The sequence below is a fragment of the Echeneis naucrates genome, chromosome 20, assembly GCF_900963305.1.
Source record: "Echeneis naucrates chromosome 20, fEcheNa1.1, whole genome shotgun sequence".
Classification (NCBI taxonomy): Eukaryota; Metazoa; Chordata; class Actinopteri; order Carangiformes; family Echeneidae; genus Echeneis; species Echeneis naucrates.
Genome location: NC_042530.1, coordinates 3629325 through 3653542, shown reverse-complemented (window position 1 = coordinate 3653542; position 24218 = coordinate 3629325). Strand labels below are relative to the sequence as shown.

At 41.4% G+C, this 24218-nt stretch overlaps 1 protein-coding gene across 2 annotated transcripts in view; it reads left to right on the top strand.

Annotated features, from left to right (window-relative positions):
• Positions 1–4560: 4560 nt before the first annotated feature.
• Positions 4561–24218, top strand: part of ralyl (RALY RNA binding protein like) — a 56151-nt gene continuing 36493 nt past the window's right edge. Inside the window, exons 1-2 of one of the 2 annotated variants that reach the window (XM_029528971.1) lie at positions 4561–4583; positions 10652–10908. In XM_029528971.1, coding sequence (XP_029384831.1) covers positions 10653–10908 — 256 coding nt within the window. In that variant the 5' untranslated portion in view covers positions 4561–4583; position 10652. Of the gene's footprint in view, positions 4584–10651; positions 10909–24218 lie in introns of those variants that run through there. The other variant, XM_029528969.1, reaches the window with a different exon arrangement.

The following is a 24218-nucleotide window of genomic DNA, read 5'->3' as shown; positions in this document are numbered from 1 at the left end:
AGTTAGAGCAGAGCAATTTAGGACTTACGTTACTGCATGCTAACAAGTAAAGTATTTTTGCTTAATGAATGTGTTTCAAAGGCAGCATGGTGGCATAGTGGTTAGAGCTGTTGCCCCACAATAAGAAGGCTGGTTTGGTTTCCGGCCTGTGGCCTCTGTCTGTGGCGTCTCCATGTTCTCCCCGTGCCTGTTTGGGTTTCCTCCCACCGTCCAAAGACATCATGTTTGGGTTAACTGGTGACTCTAAACTGTCCGTAGGTCTGAGTGTGAGTGTGAGTCTCTGTCTCTGTCTCTGTCTGTCTCTGTGTGTTGGCTCTGTGATGGACTGGTGACCTGTCCAGGTGACCCCGCCCCCCCCCCACCCAGTGTGAGCTGGGATTGGCTGCAGCACCCACTGCAACCTGGAAATGGACACTGTACAAATGAAGCGGTACAAGGTGAATGAATGAATGAATGAATGAATGAAGGAATGAATATGTTTGAGGAGCTAAGAGTTTGTTGAATTCAGCTTGAAACTTCCAGACAAACAGACCTCGGGGAAAAAAAAAAAAGATGCAGTAAAGCTACACAAGGTTACAAATACAACATTACTGTTTTTGGCAGATTTAATAGAATTGGACATTTTCCTCTTTCTTTCTCTTCCTCATTTTAAAATTCAGGTTATGCATTCTTGCCAAGAATTCAGTCTACAAAGGTGTAATCATCTCTCATCTGTGGTTGCTGTAGACCGTGAAGTCTTCTGGTTTGTGTCACCAGTTGTTCCCTCCTTCAGCGTACTGTGGAGTCACAGACCCTGCCTGCTCTTGTCTACTAATCACATAACTTTATTTGCATAGCACTTTTTTTTTTTAAGCCCAATACTTTACATTTAGCAGTACAATTCTCTGTCTCTCTGTCTTCATTTTCCATAGCTGTATTATTTTTTTTGTCTGTGGACAGGTTGGGCCCAGAAGGTTGGAACTTTTGTTTTCTAGGAAAAGGAGAAGACATTTGTCAGCCGCATTCGAAGGAGCCTTTGAAATGGGACAGCACAGTCACACCACCTCCAAATGCAGCCTGTGAAGGATGCGGCCCCTGAATCAGGACATAGCAAAAGAATATTTTGCTGCTTCTTAAAATGTGGTGTTCCAGGCGGTAGTGAGAGATCTCTATTGTTAAAATGCAATTGCTCATTTACTACTTTTATTACTTTTAAAGTAAAACATCGACCGGCAACTCATCATGACAAACAAATCCGAAAATGCCAGCAGTTGTACCGCTTCGGCTCAGGATTAGAGACAGTCCTAATAACAACACGAATAACTCAATAAGTAATTATTTTAGTCTCTGCTGGCCAAAGGATGCATTCAATGTCAATTAGTAAGGGGATAATGACTGGACAGGTGCAGATAAAGAAGAGAGAAACTGCACAGATTCCATCAGTTAAGCAACTGTATTTTCTCCTGTGATGCTGTCTTGAGATTGCAGTGATGCACAAGACAGCAAAGAGGTGCGATAGATCTACTGTAAGCCCCACAATGACTGGGATGAAACTCTGGGATCTCCAATAATTTTCCAATTTACTTTAATGTCTGCCTCCAACCTCTAATGGCGTATCCATTTGACTGATTGGTTCTCCAGCAGTTGTAATTACTAAATGTCTTCAGCCAGTGGCTTTGTATTTCACACAGGCAGGGGACAGACTTTGTCTCAATTAGCTTTTGGTTTTATCTCCGCTCCCTTTCTCCACACCTCACACCTCAGTGATGCTGACAAGGATGTTTGTACCTGCTATACACACAGCGGCACTATCAGTACAATCCTTGGCATGACTTTGAAGATTAGTCACCGAACCATGAAGAAGCTTTTGAAATGTTGGGGACTCTTTGAAGTTTGCGATGTGGGTTTCTTTTTCTTTTTCTTTTTTTTTTTCTTGTCTACGCGTGAGACAAAGTTTCTGCTCCCTTTGAACATTTAGCGTGGCAATAAGAGGAGGGAGTCGTCACAGGCATGAACATTACATGATGGAGATTTGTATCATCAAAGTCTGTCAGACAGGTGTTTCAAACTGATGTGCTCGGCACACACATTCCACAGGTCGCTTCACAAAGACCTGCCAGTGTTGTTGTCACTGATCAGCATCAGTGATGTGTTGCTGCGCTGCTGCATTATATTTACACATGTTCACCTCTTTTGGCCCAATTTGGCCAACAAGTGGTTTGATGACTTAAACTCCAGCAGTTCTGAGAAGTTTATTCCCGTCATGTGAGGAGCAATGAATGATTGGAATAAATGACAGGAATAAACTTCTCGTCCATTTTGCACTTGGCAGGCAGAGTGATGATGAATAAAAATGAAATTGACACTGGAAACAGTAAAGCAGGAAAAGCTGTCCAAACTGGCCTAATGGCCACATAGAGTGGAGCAATGGCCAAATTTTTTACAGCCAACTCTGCACGTGCAGGCTGAGTTTCCCTGGCAGCTCACCTCGATATGAAATTAATGAAATTCCACCGAGTTGATTGATTGTGTTGCTCGCGGTGTGGACGTATGGTTGGGGCAGCTGCACTTCACAGCAGCGGTGGGCCAGACTCTGCTCTCACTCTCTCTCTCTCTTTCTGTGTAAGTCACAGTGCCCTGCTACACTGCCACCAGCATATATATACACACAAACCCAAAGATGGTGACGGACAAGCGTCCACTCACAAAACGTGTTTCAGCTCCGGTGCTACAGGCAAGGGCAACCGCTGCCGGACGAGGCCGCCGCTGACACACAGGTCATTTCAAGGCTGCAGATGGCCCACCAGCCCCTCTGTGGAGCGCCACCACAGAAGAGGCGATGCCAAGCATAACTTGCTTTAACCTCTTAGAATTTGGCTCAAAATCTGAACACACAGCATTTGTACGCATCGCATAAAGCCAAAGCGCATAAAATTGGAAGAAATTAGGTTATATTGCCGTGACACTGTAAAGATATTATTCCTGATTTTCTGCATAATAATTCCACAAACAAAACCGGTGAATTTTAAGGTAATTTAAATTCCACTGTGCTGCTGCCAAGCCTTTGATGCCAAAAAATTGCCTGTCATCCTTATACAATACAGGCTATTGAGCACCGCATGGCTCACAGGGGTGTCCATAAATAATAAATATTCCTCTGCAAACTGTTAATTGTAGGGCGCTGAGAACAAGATTAAATGAAATGTCCACTGCTCTGACAAAAAATACTGTTGTTTGAATACATGGCTGGGTTTTTGTTTTTTTTTTACATTCAAACGTCTTTTAAAGTGCACACCAGTGCTCGTAACGAACAGTCAAGACTTTGCTTTACCTCTGCTGCAGAGTAGATGTTAACAAATGCTAATTTGCCCCCATTAAAAATTTGTCCCAGCTGCAGCTGCAACTTGGCACACTAATGATGACACATCCAGATTTAATGAGGAGAGCAGAACGGTCAACGGCCATGTTCATTACACCCACCATATCACAGCATACCTTTACAATGCATTGGCATGCTTGAACATTTGGGTTTCAAAAACAGAATTATTCATCATTTTTATCTTCTCCTTTTGGATTTTTCTGTAGTTTTCTGATTCCTGGTGGTTCATTTTAATTACTCAGAAAAGGATTTGAACAGTGAGGAGAAGTTTGTGCATCCAACCCTTTTCGTGCATTGTGGTTTAATGTGATGATAGTCTGTATTGTTATAACAAATCACATGACAACTGGGATGTGAAAAGACTTCCATGCAAGGATAACCATTATGAATATCGCTGAACTCTTCAACTTTCGTCTGCTCTAAGGAACTTTGCAGGCCATTGTTTTGCTTTTATGCCACTGAGACGTGTTTTGGTTCACTCCGAGCCGCCAAATCAATTTCCATAAAAAAAAACTGAATCCAAGACTGAAACTCTTTCCAGTGGCGGAAAGCAGTGCCAGTGTTAACTGTCTCTTTTGTATCTTTTCTCTCACTGACGTTCACATCCTAACACGCTAGCCTCTGTTTGTCTTGTCACTTTGCAAAAGCAACTCACTGCAGCGTCCAGCCTGCCCTGAGCGCTGCTTCGACTGAGCATCAGATCTTTGTGTCGCGTCAACACAACAATGGCTGAAACTCTCGTCAGGCACAATCACCCACACCCGTAACCGTAATCTCTTTTAGCAGCAGAGGAAAAAATACATCCGAACCCTTTAAAGATGTATAACGTGTGCTGTGTTTGGGTGATTCAGATTAGCGTAATACTGTATCATGCTTAAGGGAGCAGTCAGGGATGCAACCCTTCAGTGAGTATTAACGGGAGTATAGAAAGTATCTTAATTTCAGTGAGAAGGTAAGCGCATTGGGCTCGAGAGTTTAAAAATGCATTGGGAGAACGCATTTAGCATGTGAACGTGTCAGTGCAGAGACACAATTTGAAGTTTATTTCCGGTTTATTCCCAGGAGGTTGTGGTTGAGTATACTGTGCGCTAGTACACATTCATTTTGCAAGACTTAACTTGGCCTCCTCCTGAGAAAATCATTTGCATTTAAACCATCTGCTCAGTGCATAAAACATGGCACATTGCTATAGTAACCAACAGCGTATGAAGTAGTTAGAGCCAGTGCCTCCTGACCTTGACTGTTTCCATTCTCTTCCTGCTCACTCTACTGACGTGAAGGATTCCAACACTTTTTCTCCTCTGCCTAAATGTCTGTATGCTGGAAAAAATGCACCTGATGTGCTCATAAACTCCCTGATTGTATTTGATTGTCTGCTTTTTCACTTTGCAACGATGGAAATGTCTCACTGTATGGTAAAGAGAAAGCTTTTAAATATCCTGTGGAGCCGCGTTACGTAGTGGAGAGGAAGCTTTCAAAACAATCACACGGAGTGGGTTTTATATCATAAAACGCCCTGGTGCTATCCTTAGCAATCAAATTGGATTAAGAGCAGACAGATAATAATCTATTCTCCGCTTGACAGCTCACTGTGTTTGACCAGATTTGTTTCAACTCTGTGCAGATGTATGCTACCACAGAAAGAAATGAAATCTTGTCATTGCAGTTGAAGTGTTCCCCTGTCCATCACAAACAGCCGACTCCCCCTGGACAATAACAAATTCCGCTCATATATCATCCCCTGTCTGCCATGCCCCGGCACACAGGAATTTCTCCCACCTCATATTTCCCATTCCCCCGCCGCTTCAGGTGAATGAGGGCCAACTGAGAAATGGCTCCATTTGCATCTTAGCTAATTGTATCATTGCTCCGGGCTTCTTAATAGTCAATGAATTTTCTGAGAACAGAGGTCGGAAGAAATAAAAAAAAGTACTGTCGGAGCTGCAGAGCAAAGCCACTCTCTCTTCTGAAATGAGGTTTTCTGCAGGTAAAAGGAAAAGGCCCTGCTGAGAAAGGCTGTGGTATTGAAGTGAGATAAGATGTATGGGGTACTCAGTGTGAAGTCTTTTTTCTCACGACATTAAATATAGTAACCAACCATGTTAAGCATTCACAGGAATAAAAAAATTTATACTGAGCGTTTAGTGAGTATACATTCCGATTTTTAAATGCCGTGTTCTAAAGTTGCTGAAGGAGTACAGTTTCATGAGAAGTCAAGACGGATTAAGGAGACCCTCAGTTCTCATTCACTCAAAGGAACGCTCGATTAACGCTGTCTAGCACCACTAAATGCAAGCAAGAAGGAAAAGTGAGTGGACCAAGCTCAGGTTTGCTGTGAACATGAACCTGTCCGTTCTCACCTTTCAGAATATCAATTTACAAATTATTATAGGTCACAAGACTGAACTGTAATTACTGCTACCGTTGTTTTTTCCTTTCGGATACTGTACATCAGGTTTGCACTTTGATAGTTTTTGAATATTTTATCTGTTTCAAGTTCTCTGGAATTGACCACGATTCACTCTTCAGGCAATATCCTCCCTGGTTGATGTGCAACTTTAAACTCTGCAGTTAGCTCTGATATCATCTCCACCGACTCATAAGATGACTCTTTTCCTCTTAGCTTGTTTAACTGCTGTGTTAGTTGGCTAGTTTTGTCAGTATGCATATTGAATACTCAGCAGCCAGTGTACAGTATTTTTTTTAGAGATTTTTTGCTGAAAAAAAAAAAAAAAAGAAGTTTGGAACTAACTAATAGCATAGCTGCCACTTTTATGTTATGTTTTCACTTAACAATCAAATCTAATTTAACTCCATGGGCTAAGAGATTAATTTGGAAGAGGTCCATATGGAGAGAATACACTATAAAAAGAAAATAAAATAAAATTAAACAGTTAGTATTTTAAATAATAGCAGAAAAAAGCCTGGAGCCACTGAAGGAGGCTGGGTTGTGCTAAAGAGCTAATCTTACAAAGCACGGTAATGAAATCAATGAAAAATGACCAAACAGCTCTGCAGACTAAACCACGACGTCTCGGAGCTGCACCCTGTGGGGTTCAGGGTTAATGGTGTCCTCTCTCCACACCTGCCGGCTTCCTCCTATGACATCCACTATCCTTCTGCACATTGTCAAACATGCTGCATTGGTTGAAGAGCACAGCCCATGATGTGTCCTCACACCGCTGCAAATAAAAGGCGCCGGCCTTGAGAGATTTTGCCTTTTTCAGTGCGTGCACTGTTCAAAATGAATAATCCCCCTGTCATGTAGTAGTCATAAATAGTAATGTTGTGTAAATGTCCCATTCACTGTAATCCATTTACGCTTTTACAGGGCTTCAAGAACCCTTGGCTGGCAAAATTACAGTTGTTCCTTTTCCTTTTACAAAGCATCCGTGCTGTAGCTGTTTACTTACTGAGTTGAATTTCAGCCCAACACTATGTGCCTTGGCTCACGAAGCCAAAGGGCAGCAACTGATTGAAAATGTGGGGGTAAAATTAGGTTTCTGTCTGTCTGTCTTGAAGACTAAACAAATTTTTCAAGGTAAGAGCAGTAGAATGTACCGTACGGCAAGCTGGTGCCTGAAGGCCACACTGCTGCATTCTGATATTAAATTACATTCATGTTCCTTTACTTTAAAATCAAACAAAATGCGGCTGCAATTTGTCATTGTGGGGCAAAACAGCTCAGGCCGCTGTCAAAGGTGCACAAATTAATCTGGGTATGCTCCGTAGCCTACGATACGAATAGAGGCGTTTGATTTCTAAATAGAGGAAATAGTTCCTCTGTCGTCGTTGCCATTGCTTTCACAGAGAAGCACATTTTAAGACGAGATATAAATGAAAGGAATCCATGATGTTATTCTGCCTCTGCAGTACATGGCAGCAACAGCAGTGGAAAAAGGTGTATCGGGCTACTTTCTGTTGTGTTTCAGTGAGCAGCTTCTCCAGCCTTTCCTCAGCACGTCAAGCTGCCTTGGCAACAATCAGAGCAGAGTGGCTGAGGCATGGCAAAGACTAATGTACAGTGGTGGAGTGGTAGGAAATTACAAAAGGAATCAATTCAATGAGTTCCCTTCCTTCATGAAAAAAAAAAAATGTCTATAAATCAGGCAGGTGGCCAGACGCACACAACCACCATTTAAGAGCCTGTCGACAAAGGCACAATGCATTGCAGAGCAAAGGAGAACTCAGTGATATGGCTACTTCTGCTGCACAGTAAATCCCTCATCTTTTCACTCTGCAGCACACAACACAGCACTGCTGTCAAACACATTACCTTGGTGCTTTTTGTGGTGACCTCATCCATATTTCTTCTTTTATTGGTGTGAGATTAGGATGCTTTTTGTATCGCATTAAAGACAGAAATGGCAGAACGAAGCCTTAACTGTCTTCTGCTCTGTGACGAGGAAAAAAGCAGCACCAGAGGAAGTGTAAACATTTTTAAAGAGCATTTTTTATGTCAGCTGAAAAATAATTTTGCCAATTACACCACCAGTGCTTATCGCTTCCTGTGTTGTTTTCATGTGTTTCACATTGTGACGCTTTCACTTCATGGCATGCCAAACTTAATAGAGGTTGTAAATAAAGTATAATGCAAGGTCAGCAGGAAAGGCACTGATGGAATAAATTAGCTTCCTGCTCTTAAAAAAAAACAACAACGGACAAGACAACATGAAATATAACTTTGGAGAGCAGCAGACAGGCTCCATGACCATTACACACTCCTGATTTATCTGACAAGAGGGGCAATCTTAGCCTTCTCCTCTGATTTGTCATGTTCTCTGCGACCGGTCCACGCACACATAAGTACGGGATGGGTGTCAGATTGTGGGTTTAAACTACCATCAGGTGGTCATTGTGGGACCCATTTTAATAAACACGTGTGTGTGTATGCCTGGCCAATGATTATTTTTTTCCATGTCTGGTTCTGATAAATGTCACTGGAGAGATGGCGAGCTGGAGTTTATTCCTACGCTCGCGTTCAGAGACAATACACACTGATGCAGCACTGTAAACAGCAAGCCCATAAGTGTCCTGAATCATCATGCACACAATGTGGGCGTTGAATAATTACGGGAAAGTAAATAGCATGAGACTTTTAGCTGATGTAATGCTAAAAACATGTGCTGCCAAGTGAAATAATTTGTATTTATCCATGAATGAGCAGCGTAACATGTTGCATGATGATGGCAGTCTCAGGTGTAATGGTTTCCTGACAGACGATTCTTGCCCTGTAAATCAAACAGCTGCTCTGGTATTTCTGGATGACTGCTCAGTCTCTTCCTTCAGCTACTGTAGGTGCAGGACAAGCAATCTTACAATGAAATGTAGCCATCACTCAGTTTCTGATTTACATGCTCTCGCTTTATTTTCGCCATAATCTCCTGCCATGCTATAATTAGCTGAAGCGGACCGTAGTAGTTTAGCACTTGACGGGAAAACTGCATCATGTAATTGTGAAGATACAGAGGCCACTCAGTGTCAGTAGCCTCTCACAATGCAAAATTCATTTGGATAAAAGGGAAAAAAGGACTTTCAGTGTGTGTGTGTGTGTGTGTGTGCACATATTTCAACAACATTAGTGTTACCTTGGTTACTAATCCTGTTTATTGAGGATTGGATCCATTATTCAGGTTCTTTGACTCAAAGCTGAATAGTTGTTATCACCGTCTGTCAGGGACAGAGACTGAGAGCAGGCAAATAATGAATATTCAGTGTTTTCTTTGCAATATTTCACAGTATTTAATGCACTAAGTGTAATCCCTTTTGGAATAGAAATTGCAATGAAAACCTGGATTTCTATAGCTGTAAAAAATAATAATAATGTGTGTTTATTAAAAGAAAATCAATTGGAAAAGCAATAAGAGATATGTCGGATTTTATAGACGTGTTTATGTATACGTCCATCTGCTTTATGATATGTACTTAAATATGGGCCTTGAATTGTTCAGTAGTGCATCCTTTTCATGAGTCAGTATAATGTCATTGATTCACCTTTCAGGAAAAAGAATAACATCCCGGTGTTGAATAGGTCACTTCGAAATCATTTGAGGGAAGCCCGACAATTGTGGAGGCTAATGTGCACTGATAAGTTCACAAGCACAAAAAAAAAAAACACTGAATGAAAACTGCAACATGAATTACAGTTTACACATTCTGTGATCCGTGAAACGGCACACAAAGCATTAGGGATGCAACAATATGGGCATTGAGATAGCAAAGCTTTCTCACTGATGGCCACTGTATGTGGTTTCTCACAAAACAGCAACATTCACATATTGTTGTTCCTAATTCTTCCACTCAGCCAAAAGCTGCCATGAAAACTGTGTGTTAGGAAAACAGCTGACTGATAAGTTAAAGAGAAACTTCATCAACTCAAAGTGTGTATTTTGATCTGTGTTCTGTATTAGATAAACAAAGAAGGCATTAGGAATTATAGATTTACATCAAGCACAGTAATAACACAAAATACATGTTGATGTCATTTTAGAATATGTGAAATGTTATTTTGTCACCTTTGTTTTCATATCAACATTTGTTTTCAAACTGTCCCATTCAAGTGTCCATTTTTATTTAACAGCAGAACTTTTTCCAGGACCACTTTATTTCCTGTCACATTTTATTCCATAGCAGTTTTCAGGACAAAGTGTTGTCTCCATTTTCCACCCCTCTGGCTTTTTAAGCTATCATTTACCTCCAGCTTCGGAGTTCAGGAACTCCAGGCTGCGTAATTCACCACCTCAATTTGCCTTGAGAAATACAAAGACTGTAGACCTGGATTAAAAGAAAAAAAAAAACCAAAACTTTAAAATCACATTAAACAGCACGCAAATCACCTTAAGCACTTAGCTAGTAAGGTAAGTAGGTAGGTAGATAGGTCAGCTAGTAAGCTGCATGCAACTCTGTGTCCAGTATGCCACCGACCTTCATGGTGAACAACCCTCGTTTATAGGTTAAAGTGAATGTCGGACATTAACTGGTTAATTCAAAGTTAACAATGGCAGACTTGCTATTTTTAAAATGTTGACACAAAAGTCTAAAGAGCTGAATAAAGACCAAGTAGGGCTCATAAGTTAGAGAGCAGTTGTTTGGAGCATCTGTATCCGAAAGAAAATGATAAAATACCTTTCTTTTTGTGGTTTCTTCATATATTTCACTCCATGTTCATTTATTTTACTGATTTAATAACACTTTGGGGTTCCAAAGTTTTTCATTAGCTGGAGCTGGCCTATCCAAAAACTCTAAAGTCCTATCCTCCCCTCTGTCTATGTCCCAGGAGGGTAACTGGAAGAGAATGACTGGTAAAACCCAGACAAGCAACGTGACCAACAAGAATGACCCACGCTCCCTCAACTCCAGAGTCTTTATTGGCAACCTCAACACAGCCATTGTCAAGAAGACCGATATAGAGGTCATCTTCGCCAAGTACGGAAAGATAGTGGGTTGTTCTGTGCACAAGGGTTACGCCTTCGTACAGTACATGAACGAGAGGAACGCTCGAGCGGCTGTGGCAGGAGAAAATGCCCGCATCATCGCCGGACAGCCTCTTGGTGAGTCTAAACTTCTCTCTTATCTTTTTGTAAGACATTTGTGCATTGTTTGCATTGCAGATTCCATTAGAAACCAATAAGGAGCCAGTAAGATACAGTCTTTACTCGACTTCCCAAAAACTTTCCCCTTGAAATACAGAATATTTCGTTAAAGCCTGTTCTTTGCTAGAGGAAAGGATTGCCTCTCTTGGGAACATAAAATGCCTGGGGCATCTCTCAGACTTTTAGTTTAGAACCTCCCTTGGCTCCTAAATGCTGAAGTGTCTGTGTTTGTTGTCACGCTGTTTCGGAGAAAATCCCTGCAGAATCCATTAACTGATCCACTAGTGAATGTAAGCACAGTTTGATGTTAACATTTACCAGGCAGCAACTTGCAAAAAGTATGTCAAAGTTCTTGTGACATACTACTTAGAACAGAGCAGAATGTGTTAAGTGACCAGAGATGCAACAATTTGCTGTGCAAGCATTGATTTTCTTGAGTGCATGCTCTTTGTAATAGGTTGTTTTTCTGGATGATGACTGTAAAAATCTAGTTTGTTCATGGCTGAGACACAAAATATTTGTAAGATCGGAAGGTGAGATTCATTAAGTACCTTTCTTAACCATCTGTGGAAACAATGTGAGAAAAATGCTTCTTACAAAGATCTTGTATCTTTGTGTCCACAATCATACAAGGCCACTTTTTTAGGTTTAAATGTAGAATCCGTTTTGGCAGCAAAGAGAATTGTCTTGGGCCCTATCTTGTTAAAAACCTCTTGTGAACCATTAGGATTAATTGCCAGCAGGTGCCAGAAAAGTTTATCTCTAAAGACTACTGCTATAAAACTTAATTTTAAAATGATCATGACTGGATAATACATCATGCAGGCATGTTTGGTGTGGGGTTGAAAGTATTTCCCAGTTTTAGTGTGTGCAGAATCAAAGAGCAGTGAGGAAGTGGAATCCAATGTGCCTTCTCTCCACTTAGATTCTGCAGAACAGGGATAAAGGAGTGACTACAATACCTTCCTCCACATGCAAACATAGACCCTGGACACTCACACAAAGGTGGAGGTGCCGTGAATGAGTTCTACACTGCATGAATTCAGGTGTGACAGTTATAACTACCTCCATAAGTAAAATATGTAATTCGATCAGGAGCGAGAATGGATTAGAAGATTGTGGTGTCTGGAGAGTTACGATGTTCATTTGAGTGACACGGAAAAGAGTATAATATCAAAGTACATATTGATTTCATTTGGAAATCTCCTCATAAGGACCAGTTTTCTGAGTAGGTATTGCGTCTGACAATGACAGCTTCTTGAATATGGAAACTTAGACTTGGATCCGAAAGATAGACGTTAGGATGAAGGCTCAGCCACGAAGCTCAGCAATGAACTGTAATGGATCATGATGTAAATGTAGAGTATTTACAGACCTGATATTTGCCATCTAGACTCTGACCTCATCACTGTTTACATGGATAAATCAAACCCAGCACAGCAGGGCTGGGAATTAATGATTCCCAGCCCTGGAACATAAACTTAGACCTTGCTGACAGATACATGGGGTCAAGGTGGAAAAAGCAATGAGGTTAGTGCTTAAGGTCGGAATATTGGCCAGGAAGTAAAGCAGATATCACAGTGTTGTAGTTTCCTACATAGTTAAAACAGAATAAGCCATGATGGAGTCGCAGCGTGTAACATTTGGCAACCAAGTTTTGACCTTGTCGCCCTCCAGAGGGGTAAACCAAGTTTAGCTTTCAGGAGAGATAATAATCCCTGTCACCCTGAGGGACTTGGAGTCTATAGGTGGAGGTGCAGGCTTTAGCTGACAGCCAGAACGAGACTGCTTCATTCACAGCTTTGCCGTGGTTTTGGTATGAAAACAGCGTTTCCACTGTCCTTTCAGCCCGACACGTTTTTATCAAGTCGGGCCCTCTGGTTTGAAAATGAACTCTCCAACTGTCCGAGCACTCTGCCACGCCATTACACAGTTTCCTCTGGGCAGTTTTTGGGGTGAGGTTTGGGAGTGAAAGAGAAAAAGTTTTATTCAAGATAATTAACACGAGTGAGGAAAGCAGTTTCAGTTCAAGGACGCAACCCCAATAAAAATGATATTTTCCAGACTTTCAGCAACTATATTAATGAGCATTAGATGTGACTTACATAATTTATGTATAATGAGAAAAAATATAAATACAGAGCTGGTTTAGGCATGCCATCATACGGTCAGCTGACAGGTTTACACTGACAACCTATAAAATAAAAATGTAACTGCATTGTGCGATTGGACTCTTGCCATTTCAGTCACTAGTTAAACTCAGACGAGGGCTAAGTGGTTATTTTATTTCTTTTTTCATTGCTCATATGATGTTGACTGTTTACAAAGGCCTGTCTTTTTAAATATGATTTTAACTCTGTGCACTACAACCAAAGATTGAAAGGTTTATTGATGGAGATCCGTTCTCAATCAAAATGAAAAACAAGTGCAAGTGATGATGTGATCTCTCTTCACCTGATTAATGAATGCTAATGGCTTAATGTTCTTTAAAATTTTCATCAGTGAGATATTTGCCATCATGGGTGTGGTAATCTGCAAATCAAAAGACATTGTTATTAAAACGCAGTCACAGCCAAGTCCAAAGCTAAAACCATGCCTAAGCACTCGACGGTATGTGTAACAATAGTATTAGCGATCTAGTTGTGCAAATCAATTGACTCCCTTCATACATGATAGCTTCATTTAGTTTGAGAAAGCAAATACAATCTAAAAAATTAGAATTCCTCTACGGCTCATTTCAGTAAATCCTTAATTCACAATCAAGGAACCCACATCTCATCCTCCTGAGTGGATGTTTTTTTATATTAACATGGCAGGGAAATGATTGAGACGCAAAGTGATTTAGAGGTGAGGAATGACCTCCACGAAGGATCAGTCTCTCTGCTCCAAAACGTTTCATTATGGTGTTATCACCTGCACGCTGATTGCACGCAGATCACATCTATAGGTTAAAATAATGTTGCTTTGTTACTGGAGGAACTGCATTCAAATATGTTGTCTCAACAATCAGTGCCTCTGTTCATTGAGCTCATCCACTGCTCACATTTTACAAATCAGAGAAACAACAAAAGCGGAGCTAGTTGCTGTGGAGGCAGAGGTATGTTTCAAAAGCATGCTTCTCTGCTGGCAGTGGTGGCTGGAAAAGAGGTCAGTGGAATAATCACATCATACTGCCACTGCACAGATCCACTTCAGCTGCTCAGACACACTGCTGCTGATTAATCTGTGCATTCAGTGATGAGCAGGGGTCAAAGGTCAGAGCCGACGCAGAAGATGAGACTATCACAGGGTGTGTACATACGCATGAAAAATAACTAATAATCCAAATGCAAAAAAATTTGATAATAGCACAGCTGGCAGCAGTTTCTTCCTTTCAATGCTGAGTAAAAAATGGATTCTCCATTAGCCCATCAAATATGAATACTGTTCACGAGAACGCATGAGATTGTGATCACAGCAATCATTGCTCAATAGCAGTGAAGACATTTTTTTTTTTAAAGTACGACATGAATATGTTTATGTTGGATATTGTGTTATAAGGAGCAGACAATAAAAATGCGCAGATTCCAGTTGGCCCTAAAATTTGAGAAAATGTTCAGAAAACGGGCTTAATGCTGCTGTTGATACGTCTCTCTCCGTGATGCTGAAACGCTGACGTCTCAGTCACAGTTTACTGTTAAGTTATTAAATAAAATAAAACTTGATATTTGAATTAAGGTCCAAAAATAAATATGTAATTAGTGAATACTGACTTCATTTTCATTCTGATACTGAGTTGTCTCTCCGCAGTGTTCAAACTTTCACACTGACATCATTAGATGTAATTGCGGCAATGGAGAGACAAAACAATTATTAAACTCTCCCAGCAATGTCGCCAATTTCAGTGAAATCAAATCAAAATTCAGAGTCACACACGTCCAGACTCACATAAGTGTTTGTGGTCATTTTGGCTGATTAGATGTCTGCTTAGGTGGGTGATTTCCAAATGAAGTCGCTGGACTCGGTGTACTAATGATAAGAATCATAACAATGATAATAATAATAGTAATAGAGGTGTATGCTGGCCCAGCCTTAAATGGAAGTCAGGCAGCCGTATGATGTTAAATCTCTCTTCCATGATAATCAACCAGCAGGAAATGGACTAGTTCTTCATTCTAACAGCCTGTGTTGGCAGACACACTACCGTGTCATTTCAATATGGATTCGGTCATCACTAGTCCAGCTCAGTGTTCCAGTGCAGTGCAGCACACCCAATTAAGCACAGTCTGCACTCTTAAAACATATTCTCAAGGAAAGGTCTATTAGCCAAAATAGTAAAAATCACACGTGTGATAAGCACATTTATTGTGCATGCTTGTTATCTTGGATTATAATTAATTTCGGTGTGAATGGATAATTTGCTCTGATCTTGCTTAAAACAAACGTACAGTGTGCACTGAAGGTAGGGCTTAGCAGCACTCTCCTCATTTCATACCCTAACCCGAACTAGCTTTAATTCCTCTGAAAATCACACCAGTGTTACAGCTGCTCTGCTGTTGCATAAGTCACGTTAAATGCGAGATTTTCTAAGCCTCGCTTGTGTTGCTGTGTGTTCCCTTCCCTCCGGCTAAAAGCTGACATGGGGGAATTCCCTGTGACACCGGACATGATGATTGCTGGCATCCATGCACCTCAAATCCATCCAAGCATTTTCCTTCTTCACCCGCTGAGCTTTATGTGCTACATCTCTTTGGCCTTGCTCTTTAGCAGACTCAGTGGGTCTGCCACTGAGAGAAAGAGATTTTTCGCCCTGAGCTGCCATACAATGCCCCGGGCTTCATGTCAGTGCTGAGAAACCCACATGTTTAAGAGTCGAGGGCTTTTAGTTAGAGGTTGATTGTACGAGTCTCCTGATTGATGTGGATCAAACAAATTGCAATACATATCCTCATTGCTGTTTATGTCATAAGATGAGTAGCTGTCTTTTCTTGTTTTTCTGATCTGTACAGAAGGATTTTGCAGCAACAGCCTGATGTGCTACTGTGTGCTTCTGTGTCTGCCTGGAGGCGGCAGATGTGTGTGATTGGCAGGTGATGATTGAAGCCCTCATCGAAAAGGGACAATAACATCCTGATATTTTTTTTTTTTATTTTATTTATTTATTTTTTTTTATGAGAGACCATTTATGAAGATACAAGTTGCTGTGCAACCTTGGAGCAGAGAGAGAAGAGACGGAGATGGGCAGCGAGAGAGCGAGAGAGAGAGAGAGAGGTTAATAGCATCGAGAGGGCGAACTAACAACATCTCTTGAGAATCCGTCTGGTAGCAACACACTTGATAATCTTCCTTGTGTTCACTCCTGTTTTGAGTAGCCTGACCCTCCCGGAGGAGATCTGCATTCCTTTCCACCTGGAAGTTTCATGGTGAAGGTCCATCCCATTACAATATTAATGACCACACTGAAGGATAATGTGTGATGGATCACCAATCATACTGGCTCCAAATGGCATTGGCAAGAGTTAGGCACATAAATAATAAAGTGATTTAGATGCAAAATCCATCCTAAGCGGATTACAAAGGCAGTGGCACTGCAATCAATCGTCATTTTGGGCCAACATGATGCATAGCAAACAGCACAGGACACAGAAACTAAACTATAGTGGGAAGAGGGAGAAGACTGAGGAGGGACAGGTAGGAGGAGAATATGTATAGGCTTCTGCAGTTAGTGTGGCAGCAACAGCCCTGAGGTGTTGTACTTTTGGATTTCTGGATCTGAACATGCTTTTGTTCTTTTGGACAGCTGGTCTAATGCACTTAATTCATTGCTACATTTGAGTATTTGGAAAACACTTTTATGGTGCGTAAAAGCTTTGCTGTTTTGTTTATCGCCCCCCTAAAATCTTGGCTATCAGGTAAAAGTTCACAGTTGTGATTTAATTAAATCTAATCTTGCCAAACTTGATTTTGTGATCCACATGTGTTTTATTGTTAGGCGGCATCTGGCAACCAAATTAATACAACTCCCATCGCCTTTTCTGTTTGTGGCGAACCTAAAATGAAAACAGGATAACATGCTAAGGAAAGATTTCAACACTGCATTTCGCAATGCTAAGAGCCGTAGCAACTGTTAGCCTGTTAGCATTTATTGGGCCTCGTTTGCACAGCATGATGTGTGTTTTTTCCTGAACATCAGGTGCTATTACTCAGCCTTTGGTGTCAGGTCCCAAACTGAAAAGTTTAAATTGAGGAATCGAATGGATTCTCATAAAATTTGTCACTCACATGGGTAAAGGATAGTCTGTCAATCAAAAAGTAGTAGTACATTGCAACAACCCCCCCCCCAAAGAACCCAGGTAACTCCTTGAATGCATTGAATATCACAGGCTTAACAAAACGAAAACCCAAGGGGGATTTTTTTTCCCTTTCATATCTATCCAAACCAATCCGCTTGCATCTGCTCCACCTGGCTGCTGCTATTCTCTCTATCATTCACCATTAGTATTCACAGGCTCGCTCTCACTTGGAAATTTGCATAGATAATTCCAACTACGTCTACAATAACTGCACAGCTCAGTAACTTTATTTTGAGAGCCAGGTTCAGAGGCACGAACAGTCATGAGTGAGAGGCCTTATGGGTATTGCAGTATGCAACTAGATGGGCCAATTCACCCTGATTCACTGGCTTGAGCTTCGCCAGCTAACCCCATAAGGCTCCCTCTGTGTCTTTCATGTCCCTGTGTTTGCTTCTGAGTCTGTGAGAGTATTCAGCATATCTGAGCATGTGTGGTTTGTTCAAAAAAAAAAAAAAAAGATTTTAAAGCTGAAGAGAATTCTGATAAGTATGTTATCTATTTCTCTCTTTTTCCTTCTCCTTGTTTTAGTCAGTCTCTGTCTTGCGCTGCGTAAATCTTGTCGTCCTTGTGGATGATCAGAATGCATCCCGGTTGTCCGTCTCCTCCCTCATTAGTCACAGTCCGAGAGACTGGGCTGGACGTTGAATGCACAGTTGGCCTGACCTGGCGCTTGACAAAAGCATCCATAACATCAGGTACAGAGCAGCGTGTCCGCTCTCAGTCGTATAATAACAACAAGAATGCAGCCAAGCCGGGGATGTATTCAGAAAATAAGATCATGTCTCTTTTGCGGAAACAATAAAGAAGAAATTTTAAATATTTTCATTGTGCACTTAATGGGCTTTAATAAAGCCGCCATTAAACCAGGAAAACATATTTCCCCTGCTGCCAGGGTCTCTCTCTCTGTCCATCCCTCTGTCCCTCTTCTTCTCTCTTTCATACATACTGACAAATGCTTTAGTGGGGCATGAGCCACAGTGTGGACAAAGTGAGATGGATTACTGTGTGGATTTTGGCAGGGGAAACTGCAGCTAATTCTCTGATTAGAAACCTGGGTTCAGAAGGCAGAGAAACACTGAGCTGTGAATCAGAGTCAGAGCACAGAGCTCAGCGGGCTCCAGAAAGCTCAGCGTGCAACGTGGGCATAATTTTGTGTGTGCGTTTGTGTGGGTTGCGGCATTGACTCATATGAAGTCAGAAAACAAGTGTTGTTTTTTTTTTGTTGTTGTTTGTTTGCTTTTTGTTTTTTTTTTTATGGCCCTGCATGTTTCTGACATGCGAGGAAAAGAATAACTTTACTGAAATTTGAGGTTTTGATTTCCTTCATCTTCAACCACAGAGCAAAATACCAAAAATACTATATATTATCATTTAAAAAAAAAAAAAAGAAAAAGTCACACTCACAGGACGGCACACTGACAGTCTGGCAGGTTGCATATTTGTTCCTCATGCAACAGCCAATTTGCCAAAATTCCCCAAAGCAGAACAAAGAAACCTGCTTCCTCAGTACGAGCAGAAAAAGAAAGAAAAAGTAGAAATGGTTATACGCCCCGTAAAAACCAGGCGTTCTCACGCATACATCAACTGGATTCAGTGATTAACAACTGTTGTGTTTTTGCTTCCAAAATGATTAACGTTTTACTTTCATCTGTAATGTTTGGCGTTAATTATGGTGGCGCAATTCTTTTTCCATTTATGTATAGCTCAACCAATTTTTTACGTAAAGAGTTAAACGTGTTGAACAGAAAAGGATGAGATATCTGGATAAGACCTTCAACACTTCATTATGACTTTGTATTTATTACTTTTCTAGGATTTCGTGGTAACTCATGAGGTAACAACCATTTAGCAATTAAAGATGATGCTGCTTTAAAAGTTTATTCACAGTACATCTTATTAAGTAAAAACTAGTAGCAAAAAACAAAACTCTTGCCTAATCTCAAACAGATGAAGGGCTCCTAATTAGAAACACAATCAAAGTCTGCTTGATACAAACACAACTGGTACTGTTTTGTTTTAGTTTTTTTGTTTTTTTTCCTGCCTTTTGAAAGCAGAGCTGCAGTCTTGCATCACATTTCAGTAACTAAAAGGTAGAGTGCCAAAACAATGGGCAGAAAGAAAAATGTTTTTTATTCACAAATTATATAGCCATACTCATATTCATTCATATTATTTTATTCATGTAACATGGAACGTTAGACTGTTTCATTGAATAATGGATTGAATATGTCTGTACTTTTAAATTCCTATTGTAATGGTGAGAGACCAAATCATTGGAAACTGCTCACTGGGGGAAGGAAAAATTTCCCTTTAAAGAGGCAGATTTTATTTATAAAGCACCAAAGAAAACAGAAAATAACTCAAAGAAGAGCAGGACTCTGGGTAATTAAAAATGATGGTGACAGTAACAGCTGCAATAATAGCAATGTGAGTTGCAAAATGTAAACTCACACTATAAATCTGAATTAATTTAAAGCATATTTATACAGTTCATTATTTACACATTTATGTTTGCCCAGTTAACAATTAATATATTTTCATCTACGGCTTATTATTTACATATTCAAAATTTCAAGTATTTGCACCTGCACCTTTAAAAACACTCCCTCCAAACTGTAGGTTTCCCCCCATACGAACTCTTTCGAGCTTCTGATTGGTCAGATGAATGACATGTGACTTAAAACAGGAAGTGCTGTAAAGGCATGAAAAACAGGTGAACGTCCTTCAGCACTTCAGTGATCCAGCTGTTCCTTTTATTATGGCCCAACAACAGTGGTGATATAATAACACTGATAATAATTGCAGCAGCTGTTGCGCACATTTGCGGGGGTGGTAGGTGGCATTTTGAACCACAGTCCACAGTGATGAGTTGGTCATCGACTCTGGTCAAGGCAGTATTTTTGTCATCTTATCAAAGGCAGCGGCTTTATGAAAGAAAAGACTTCACTCTTTCAGTTTTTTTTCCCCACATAGGCCTGTTTGGTTTCAAGGCAGCATGGTGGCGTAGAGGTGAGTGCTGTTGCAGACCACAATAAGAAGGTTGTGGGTTCAGTTCCCAGCCTGGGGCCTTTCTGTGTGGAGTCTCCATGTTCTGCCTGTGTGGGTTTCCTCCCACCGTCCAAACACATCATGTTTGGGTTGACTGGTGACTCTAAATTGTCTGTAGGTCTGAGTGTGAGTGGTTGTTGGTCTCTGTGTGTGTCGGCCCTGCGATGGACTTTGACCTGTCCAGGGTGACCCCGCCCCCTCGCCCAATGTGAGCTGGGATTGGCTCCACCATCCCCCACGACTCAGAAACAGATAACCGGTAGAAGATGAATGAATGAATGAATATTAGATTTCATTTAGATCAGAAATGAACGACTCCTTAATGTGGTTAAATGATTAACTCCTTTCAGAAGTAACTCTCTCCACCTGAGGTTATGGAGCTGAAGCAGAACGGCGGTGCTGACATGAGTCAGTAGCAAAATCCATCTTCATATCTTCCAGCTGACCAACCAGCCACCTCCGAGTGTGAGGCTGCAATTCTTCCCCCGTCCCTGACAGGAGAGGATCCTTGAAGCTCACCTGCTTGTCTTCGAGGTGATGGCAGTTAGAAAATAACCCGACAGGAGTCCGCTCGAAGGCAAACGGAGGAGATTGTGAGAAACAGGATTAGCTCCGAGCTTAACAAGCATCCTGGCTACGATGTGTTCATTCATTAATATTGACATCCCAGTGGGGAAGGGGCACACATGCAGTCAGGGCAGGCAACTCTGGACCACTGAAGGAGAACAGATAATTGTTCTTGGTGCATAATCAAAGATGCTTGTTTACTCCTGAGACTTTAGGTTCACTCTCAGGGTTTTTACCGATGCAGAGAGGATGTGTTTGAATTAGAGCTGGACTTTCATTTGGTGCTAAAAGTAACAGCATGCACTGGATATGCATGCTGGTAGGCTGCTTGTTGTGATTAGACAACATATTTGGAATAAACTATTTCACTGAAGTGGCTTGTCTCCACTCTGTAAGAGCCTTGCTGATGTGTATCAGGAGTAATAAGCCTTTTGTGTAGGATTAGTGTTCTTACAGGCGTTCTACTTGTGCATGCTGGGAGATAATACTTCAAGAAGACAACTGTGTGATTGTGCCAGGTGCACAGCCTCACCACGACAGAGGCCCGCTGCAGTGCGACCTTTACGCAGAGAACCAGCTCCTCAGACAGACAGTGCTCCATAACAGGCCTGACAGAGCCCCCCCCCCCCCCACCCAGCCAGCCCAACCTCCAGAATGGAAAACCTGCCCTTTAACGCTCCATAATAATTGATCCAGTCAGTCATGTCTGTCTCTTAATTCCGGCTGTAATTGTCATCGTGCACCTCAGGCTGAATGACAAAAGAGAAATCCAGGCGATAAAAGGTGACGTATCGTGCGAGTAATGGTTCATGACTTGTGATTACACATGCAGTGATAATTACTGCGACCCCGGAGGGTTTCTGCAGACCCGTGCTCAGCGGGCTCTGCACTGTATCCCCTCTGACTTCCCCATCCTTAGTGCGCAAATTAGGACTCACTGTGACTGGCCCACTCGGGAGTTTGCCCCCCACAAATGAAGATGGACAGTATAAACAAAATACAGTAGCTCTAAAAACAGCCCATAACGTCGCCCGGAGCAATGAGTTGCTCCCTCATGTGTGCACTTCTCCTCACACATTTCCTTATTTGACTACATTCACTCTTCGCCGCTCTGCCGTCTCAGTACGCCTCCATCCCTGCCTCGTTTCCTCCACCTTCTTACTCACAAGGCGTCCTCGCCAATTACGTCGCAAAAAGCTGTGGGCTTGTGAGTCACTGCATCCAGTAGTCAGCATGTAAATCTGACTCACAGCTGGGAGGACGGCGCCGCAGCCTCAAGCTGCACGGTCCTGTAAAGGTCACGGCGAGTATGATGGTGGTTAAGTACCTCAAGTTTACCGCAGTCAACACTTTGCCTTTGTGTTAGAGCCAGAAGTAACTTCTCTGACATCATCTGGACGCAGTTTACGGCCAGGCCACAAGCACCTCAGGGTAGCCGGTGAACACGACCAACCGTGGCCTTCTTAGACCTCCAACTTATATCTATTTCTGGGAATTGGAAGAGCAGCTAGAGGCGTAATTCTGCAATCGAGGGCAAATCATCTGCTCTATTCAACTAATATTTTTACTACCTTTTACTGCTCTCACTTATCGCAAAGCTTAAAATGTCTTTTCTCAAACTCGGCTTCTTCTCCATTATCTGTTTCTCATCCTTTGTGACGGCTCTAGATTTAATTGGAAAAATCAGTGAGTGATAAGGACCTCTACCTGAATTGACCCCTTCACAGTGAGTGTCCCGAATAATTTTGCATATTGCATAAGTGTAAGATTTGATGAAGACGCTGAACCTGCCTGCTCACTTGACGGAAACTCGGTTTGGGTAAGCGTTCATTTGTTAAAAGTTAAAGCGATGCTCAAATTTAAAAAAAAAAAAAAAAAAAAAAAAATGTGTCTCCACAAAAAAAATCGTCAAATGCCAGTTGTATACAGGCGGGGGGTCTTCGAAGGATAACAGCTGGTTGTGCATTGCTGACCTTGACAACTCCTTTGGCTTGTTCGAACACCCTTGTTAGTTCAAAGCCTTGACGAATGAAAAATGAAGCGGTAAACAAGTTGCGCAACTAATGATCATATAAAAGCAGGAGCAGTTTGTCAATTTTTGACATAATATAAACACGAGATGACTGGAATTTGAATGCAGTAGTTAATCGATGGTTTGTTATGCATTAAAGCACCTTAGTTTTTATGGTGCAGTATGTGAACATATGTAAAGTGGGCATTTGCAGCTGTTGCGCTCAGAGACTTGGAGTGCTCTTATTGTAAAGTATGTCAGAGTCTTTTCTGTAGCCTACCTGTGTGACAGCATTATTAATGAGCTGTGTCTGTATTTATGCACCTCATCTAACCAGGAAGATGGGCCGCCTTCATTACTTTGAGTTGTGGGAATCATCCTGTCAAATGAAATTGGAGCGTCGGCCAAGACGGCAGCTTGTTATAACAAAAAGGGAAATTCATCAGGTTTTAATTTGGTTGGAAACAACGGGTCAAGACGGTGTCAGCTTCCTCTCCCAGTTTGTGGCGCTCAGGCGCAGGCTCAGTCTTTCACTCTGTGGTCACTGAGCACCACGCTGTGGTAAACAGCAGTTATTACCACTGGGGGGACACAACAGCAATGTCCATGACGAGACGGTCGCATCACAAATTCTTGGTAAAAATGAATTCATTTCTAACGGGCTTCGGTTTCTTACACTCTTATTTTTGTCGGCTGTCAGGGGAGCACAGACACTATTCAGTGAATTGTTAGCACGTAGGTGCTGCTGGATTTGAGACAAATCAAACTAAGCCCCTTGACACAAACCTGCCAAGATGACAGATAAGGTTCTTTCCCACTTCTAAAGTTTTGTCAGTCAAAAATACTAAAAGATTAATTCACTGTTGCACATCCATTACTGTATCAACTGTAATTCTCTGATGACATTGTTAGCTTCAGTTAAGTTAATTGGACATGGAAATAATATATTGTCACTCGTGTTCTTTATTTAATCCATCATTGATGTTGGCTCTGTTACCGCAGCAGGATAGGTTGGAAAATTAGTTGATTTGATGATTGATTAAATGATTTTATGAGTTTAATGATTTTAAGGTATGCTTAAGGGTGATAAGACGTGATGTGTCAATGTTGGTCATGAGACAGTGGGTGTGGGTATTTTTAAATTAAAAACCAGAGAGACACTTCTGTTTCAGAAAAATAACTGTATTAATATTATTATTATTATTATAAAATGTATTATCAGTAAAATGTGCAACAAAAGGTGGGAAAAACTCGGCAACAGGCCAAAAATCTGTCTCGGCTGGTGCTGTCTAAATCTTTTTATTTTGAGT